General features: G+C 38.5%; 2 protein-coding genes across 2 annotated transcripts in view; both read right to left on the bottom strand.

The window, feature by feature from the left end:
* The window catches only part of gipc2 (GIPC PDZ domain containing family, member 2), a 17,398-nt gene extending 16,720 nt beyond the window's left edge, over positions 1-678 (bottom strand). The window contains exon 1 of the mRNA XM_016291574.1: positions 180-678. Within this exon, the coding sequence (XP_016147060.1) occupies positions 180-446 (267 nt within the window). The 5' untranslated portion in view covers positions 447-678. The remainder of the gene's footprint in view (positions 1-179) is intronic.
* A 1,118-nt stretch (positions 679-1,796) lies between these two features.
* dnajb4 (DnaJ heat shock protein family (Hsp40) member B4) lies at positions 1,797-6,672 on the bottom strand. Its single transcript, XM_016291554.1, has 3 exons — positions 6,241-6,672; positions 5,214-5,791; positions 1,797-3,166 (listed from the first exon to the last, which is right to left on the bottom strand). The coding sequence occupies exons 1-3, from the start codon at positions 6,449-6,451 to the stop codon at positions 2,933-2,935; spliced, it is 1,023 nt and encodes a 340-aa protein (XP_016147040.1). The 5' UTR covers positions 6,452-6,672; the 3' UTR covers positions 1,797-2,932.
* Positions 6,673-7,521: the final 849 nt, after the last annotated feature.

Here is a 7,521-nt window from a genome sequence, read left to right as displayed (position 1 = left end):
CCGCGATTTTCAGTTCCCTGTCCCCAGAAAGACGCACCTTATGCATACACCACCAGGCTCGTGGTTTTTGATTTGCAACTTCGTTTGAGTAATTCATTTCTGACTCATCACCGCCTGCGCACCCTGGAACTCGAGTTCACGCTGAGATTTTGAAATAGATTTAACAAGTTGACATTTACCTCATCCGGGTGTAAATTAAACGCTTCTGCTATTTTGCCGTACAGCTCTTTGACGTTCGTGAAGCCCTCGATCCGGCCCGTGGGACTCCCGTGCGCGAGCTGCGTGTGAAACACCAGTTTCGGTCGCATGTTGGCAGGTGGAGCCGGCAGACCGCCACCGTTCACCGCGGACTTCCCAACACCTGCGTGTCCGCTGACCTCCTCGTTTTCCACTAAGTTCGAGCTTTCCTTCGACTTGTTTTTCTTTTTCCTGAGTCCCAAAGGCATGTTCGCTCCTCCTGGAAATCCGTGGGGGGATGAAGAACACGGGAACCGGACAGCTAAAGCATTGAAGGACGCAAATCAACCTGTTGAATGTGTCCTTTTTGTTCCCACTCACAAAGCCAGGGTTTAAAAACGGTAGTATTCACCGGATAGTAGATTAGAAATAGACGGTGTGCGGCTCTACTGTAAACTCTCTCGCTGTTGAGGCTCAGGACAATGAACAATGAGCGCGCTACAGGACGCCGTGACGTCATCCAGAAACTCATTTACCTGGCTCAGGTGTCAAGTACTTTTTTTTTTTAACTCCAACCGGTGAAAGCGGATGAAGATGAACATGCGCCTACCAATAACGATTATTATACCATAAATAGTCCTAAAGATAGGGGAGCGCGGGGCACAAAGTAACGCGGGGTAAGTTGTAACACAAATGGTTTAAATATTTCCACACATGCTAGCATAACCAAATTTACAGCACTTACTAGTTACTATATCAACATTATATAGAGAAAAAAAGTGCGACAAAATTCAAAAGTCTTGAAGATATCGCTGAACATTTATTTTACCATAATTATATTTCTGGCTTAACTACTTAAGCTCTGGGCGTTTTTTGAAATTTTCATCTCCGTTTTTATTACTCATTTAAAATGAGACAAATCTGCTATTATTTTAATCTCCAATCAATCTGTTATTTATCAGTTTAAATTATTTTTAATGCTTCGCTAGCTATCAGAAGACGGTAACCGGTTTTAAATTCCAGTTGCGCAGATGGGGTATGCTGTAACACTGCGTTACAATGTGCTATTCTATGACATTAGCGATGTAATTCAGGCTATTTACTTTAATACATTTTAATGATAAACGACGAGAAACAGGTGAATAAAGACTGACAGTCAATGTTTAATGTTAAGAAATTATTATTTCAAGACATGTAACGCATTTTGGCTCGTTTATGTGGGCCGTCCCAAGCATGGTTGCAATGTGTTCATTGTCAAACACCAAAATCAGATTATTTTTAATTCTTAAAAAAACGCCATTACTTTATTTGAAATAAATAATGATTTTATTTTATTGACAAAATATTTTAGTTGATCTTGTATATTTTTTTCATTCGATCAGATAGCATTTTAAGCTGTCATATGGTCATGTTACAACGTGCCCCTCAGATGTTACAATGTACCCCACCTACGGGGCATGTTGTCACATTTCACTTCCATATGTTGAGGGTAAATAAAGAAAAACGTCTACACTGTAATCATGAAACAAAGCGACACATTTGTACTAGACAAGTGTAAATTACTGTGGATAAAAAATATATACTCTGAACCCCATGTGGATTTACACAATTTGAGAAAGTCAAAAAGTGTTACTTTGTGCCCCGCTCTTCCCCCACACACTTTCCTCTCAAAAGTCAGATTACGTAACAGTTACAGGAGTGTATAAACTATAGCTAGATAACCAATACACATTTTGAATTTCTAATAGGCCTAATCTATTTCGCTCAGTAGTGTGTAAATCACTTTTTACATCTTCGTGCCATTCTCTTTTAATCATTTAGTCTTGTTTGCCATCATTGTTTTCACTGAGATTTAAAATCTCGTTTCTGCTTTCAGAAAACATATCCATCACTGATACGATGACTAATTCTGAGTAGCAAAGGTTGCTGACTATTTTGGACCTTATTTCCCTCATGTAGTCTGATTTTGGACATGTGGCGTCCTCTGTCGGATATTTCAATGAATCCCGTGTACAGTAGTTGAGGATGCTGTACCTCCTACAATTTTATTAAATTGTATCATAACGATTTAACCATACACTTTCAACACAATGCACTAGTAGTCAATGTAAGATTAAGTAATTCTAATAATGCAAACGCTCTCCTAACTTTCCATGAATAAACATGATATGAACCCACAGCACAAGTAACCAAATTTTTGGTCTCTGTCAAAGACAGTTACATTATGTGAGTCCGTTGCTCACATTTAAAAGGATCTGACGAATCAGATCTGAAAAGGCATTAGTAGAGTCCTGCTAAATGCTATCACAAATGAAGGCACGTATCCATGGCACCATCACAGTTCACTCCAAGCCATCATTTACTAAAATGATATCATATTGTGCATTTAGAAAGAATAACAGTACATGATCTGTCAGTACAGATGGGATCTACTTGTAAAAGGCAAACAAATCGATCTGTATAATTTAGTCTGTTAAACACTTATTTCAATACTGCACAATTCAAAAGAAGCATAAAAATAACTAACTGGACACAGATTGCACTTTAAGTTGGCACTGTCACTGACATTCACAAGCATGCAACATAATTCATATATATGTATCAGATATATAACAAATGCATATATATTTAACAAACATTTAGATAAAAAATAGAAATTGCACATTCTCAAAATTTGATTTGTCATATTAGTCCACCTATGAAGGGGACTGAATTGTTCATGTAGAAATGTCACTAAAGTCTGTCCAAGCTCACTTTATGAGACCGGTAAGTGTCGTTTCAGGACATCCTTGGCATTAGACGGCAGACTGTCAGGAAAGTTCACATCAAACTCCACAATAAGGTCCCCTCTTTGTTCTGGGTTCTTTGGGAAGGGCAGTCCTTGTCCAGCAATGATCTTCCTCATGCCAGGTTTGATAACATCAGTTATCTTCATATTGCACGTTTTACCATCTATCGTCGACACGGTGACAGAGCAGCCACACAATGACTATGAGCAAAGAAAAAAAAAACAATCGTTAGTAGGATAAGAAATATTGGTAACACTTTACAATAATATTCTAAACTCCACAATAAGGTCCCCTCTTTGTTCTGGGTTCTTTGGGAAGGGCAGTCCTTGTCCAGCAATGATCTTCCTCATGCCAGGTTTGATAACATCAGTTATCTTCATATTGCACGTTTTACCATCTATCGTCGACACGGTGACAGAGCAGCCACACAATGACTATGAGCAAAGAAAAAAAAACAATCGTTAGTAGGATAAGAAATATTGGTAACATTTTACAATAATATTCTCTTAACTTTAAATATACTCTAAGACAAAGAACACATAAAAGCAGTATTGCTAGTATTTTTAACTGTTCTGCATAACTACTATATAAATATCTAAATTGTACATTGTCATCCCTTTATAAAAAAATGATTGACTGTTTTAATGGAAGTCTGGTGCGAGACACTTTCAACTCTGATACAGTAACTCTGTAACTGAATTGAACCTGCTTTTAGATACGCGTTCATTTAATTTAATTTTTCATCTTATTCATCGATCTTGATTCACAGTATGTTTTTTACACTTTCTTCTTAAAATGACAAGCATCAGGACATGAAGCTGGGAACAGTATGAAACTTTCACATTATGACAGTAACCTGGGCAAATACCTACTATAATTCCAATTCATTCGGCTATACTGCAGATATTGTGTGCAAAAATGCATCCAACTTTTCCCCTTTTGTCGCATATATATCCCATCCAACAGCCTGGAAACATATTTTACTGGTTTGACGGCCACTCTGTGTCATGACATTTACAGACACAGCACTGTCTATCAATGATTCTGCCATAGATGTACATCTTGATGGGCCTGTAACGGTTTAAGTGGGCGAGCTCCTTTTCTGGCATCTCACAACAGCTGATTGAGCTCATATTCCTTCCTGTCCAAACTGCATTATGTAAGAGACGAGATTTCACACAAAGAATTTGACATTTCTAGCTAGGCAAATGTACAAAACCTTGCCTTATACAAACCTGCACAGATAGATAGGTCTATAGACTGTAAAAGTGTTTCTATTTATATTGACACAAAATGCTACAGTAAAATCATGTTAATTGGCAATTTAACATGCTAAACTGTACCTACCATAACCTACCATAAATTGTGGAAAATTTGCTTGCATTTAATGGGATAAATAACAGGTATACATTTAATACCTGTAGGCCTAATTTGACCATAAATACTGTTTAAATTATATTTATTGGAAGTAAAAGTAATGAATTACCATATAATTTTCAAGGTGAAAAATCTATATTATGTTAAACAAGACAACATTTTTCAGTCAGATGGATGAATGAATGGACAGATAGATAGATTTAGAGCCCTGCTGTGATTTAACTTAACTGGTTGAAAATTATAGTCCATGTACTTTTATTGTAACATGCTGTAAAAAATGCTTTTGGAAGTAAAAAAAAAAAAACCCCTGAATAATTAAGGTGAAAATCTATACTATATATATATTGTCTTTTAGAGTCAGATGGATGGAAAGAGGGATAGACATTTTGGAGTCAGATGAATAAACATACAGACAGACAGTCACAGATAGAGATGGATGGATGGATGGATGGATGGATGGATAGATGGATAGATGGATGGATAGATGGATGGATGGATGGATGGATAGATAGATGGATAGATGGATGGATAGATGGATGGATGGATGGATGGATAGATAGATGGATAGATGGATGGATAGATGGATGGATGGATGGATGGATAGATAGATGGATAGATGGATGGATAGATGGATGGATGGATGGATGGATAGATAGATGGATAGATGGATGGATAGATGGATGGATGGATGGATGGATAGATAGATGGATAGATGGATGGATAGATGGATGGATGGATGGATGGATAGATAGATGGATAGATGGATGGATAGATGGATGGATGGATGGATGGATAGATAGATGGATAGATGGATGGATAGATGGATGGATGGATGGATGAACAAATTAATTTGTAAGTGGCTTTTCTCACCTGGCGCAAACTGATCCGGACCGGGTACACGATATCAGACCCCTCTCGGCGAAAGTGGGCGTGGGGCTTGTCTTTAATGACAAACACAATATCGGCAGGAATAGTATTAGGCGATTCGTCCCCCTCGCGTGGAAACGTGATTTTGGTTCCCTCTTTCCACCCACGCTTGATCTCAATAGTGAGGATTTTGTCCTCGTTTCTCAAAGTCCGACCGTCTGGATTCAAGCGCTTGCGTGAGATTTTCATGCGCTTGGTGCATCCGTGAAAGACCTCCTCTAGAGACACCCGGAGCTCGTGGTGGATCGCGGGGTCCTGTTTCCTGCGCGGCGGGCCGCCCTGACCAACGTGCCGCTCGCGTGGAAATCCATTTATGTTAAAACTCGTGAAAGAACCAAAGGGGTCATTTCCGTCCACCTCCATGTCATCGTCATCTCGTCCATTGACTTTCCTGCCAAAAAACATCTCGAAAGGATTGGCTCCCCCGAAAAACGTGGCAAACGTCGCGTGAGGATCTCCATGGAAGGTGTAGGTGAAGTTGCCTCCTGGCCCGTCGGTCGCCCCTCCACCTCCTTTAAGGCCTAAAATGCACAGATTTTACAGAACACACGTTTTATCTCTGGAAAAAAAACTGAGGAAGATTTAGGCCCCAGGGCCCATGATGTTAAAGGCTTTAATTAGCCCACTATGCATCCCACTGCAGTAGGCTACTCTTAATAAATAAACACATAAATCATGTGCACGTCAAACCAGAGCCTATAATTACAACAGCGGTGACATGCAATTTCGACGCTTAAATACAGAACATATACAGAGTCTTTTCCCGATTTTAAAGAATGTTGGTTGAACACTGAAAAGGATAACAAACCATGACTCCTTATGGTCAACTTTGTATAGCATACTGTTCGGTAAATGTCCTGAGAATTCGTTTTCATTACATTTACACGCGATACATTTAAGAGACAGAAGCATTAAGCATTCATATTTTCGCTGTTATTACGGATATTACAGAGATTAAGCAAGTCTATACCTTCTTCGCCGTACTGGTCATATATTTCTCTTTTCTTTGGATCACTAAGAACTTCATAAGCCTCCGCGACCTCCTTGAATTTCTCCTCCGCATTAGGCGTCTTATTTTTGTCAGGATGCCATTTCAGAGCCTGTTTTCTGTACGCCTTTTTGATGTCGTCGTCTGATGCTCCTTTTGCGATTCCCAATATTTTGTAATAATCTTTGCCCATTTTCTCCTAAGCAGACCCGCTTCCCAAGGATTCGTCAGTCTCTTGAAAAAGACAGTGAATCAAGGCACCGTCGTGACTACGGTGTCAAACCCTGCCACTTTAAACCGTGATACGGATGATCAGTTGATCCTGTTGTGTCTGTTTGGAGGCGGTTACTCAGCACTAAAGATCTTGTGTTATTTTACCCTCTTTAAATAGCCATTGCTCCCTCCCCTGTACCAGTGCAGCTCTGGAATCAGACTGTACTTTCTAGAACGTAGCTGAGGCACGTCATTTCCCATTTCAGATCAATCTAAATTCACTCGAGCACGAGTAACGATGTGTCTCCGAGAACATTTAGTCTTGTTGTACATTTCAGTAGATGCCTTAAAATATATTCACACAACATCATAATAATACACGTGGTAAAATGGAAAAAAAAACCATCTGATGACTTAATCTTTTGATGTAGTTCATCAAAGTTGAACTTTCCATGAACACTGGCTAATAATAAACAGAGCACAGTATTAAACAAGCACAAAACACCACCAGGGAAACATAAGTAAAAAAAAAAAAACATTAAATAAACAACATAAATCAAATATTATCTATCTATCTATCTATCTATCTATCTATCTATCTATCTGTCTATCTGTCTATCTATCTATCTGTCTGTCTATCTATCTGTCTGTCTGTCATGAGGATTATGGGATGGCATTTTAGTGGCTGTATATTTTACAGTTCATAATGTACATTTAATGAAAATGTTATCTTGTGAAGATCAGAACATTTTGTGTTGTGAACATTTTCTTCTATCTATCTATCTATCTATCTATCTATCTATCTATCTATCTATCTATCTATCTATCTATCTATCTGTCTGTCTATCTGTCTATCTGTCTGTCAGTCTGTCTGTCAGTCTGTCTATCTGTCATGAGGATTATGGGATGGCATTTTAGTGGCTGTATATTTTACAGTTCATAATGTACATTTCAGTAGATGCCTATCTTGTGAAGATCAGAACATTTTGTGTTGTGAACATTTTCTATCTATCTATCTATCTATCTATCTATCTATCTGTCTATCTGTCT

Source organism: Sinocyclocheilus grahami, unplaced genomic scaffold, assembly GCF_001515645.1.
Source record: "Sinocyclocheilus grahami isolate Dianchi unplaced genomic scaffold, SAMN03320097.WGS_v1.1 scaffold273.1, whole genome shotgun sequence".
Classification (NCBI taxonomy): domain Eukaryota; kingdom Metazoa; phylum Chordata; class Actinopteri; order Cypriniformes; family Cyprinidae; genus Sinocyclocheilus; species Sinocyclocheilus grahami.
This window is presented reverse-complemented; position numbering and strand designations above follow the sequence as displayed.

Excerpts from the sequence above, each read along its gene's own strand:
- dnajb4 (XM_016291554.1), bottom strand. The coding sequence starts at position 6,451 with ATGGGCAAAGATTATTACAAAATATTGGGAATCGCAAAAGGAGCATCA. Across the intron at positions 5,792-6,240 it reads TGACCAGTACGGCGAAGAAG|GCCTTAAAGGAGGTGGAGGG; the intron begins GTATAGACTTGC and ends TGTGCATTTTAG. Across the intron at positions 3,167-5,213 it reads TCCGGATCAGTTTGCGCCAG|TCATTGTGTGGCTGCTCTGT; the intron begins GTGAGAAAAGCC and ends CTTTGCTCATAG.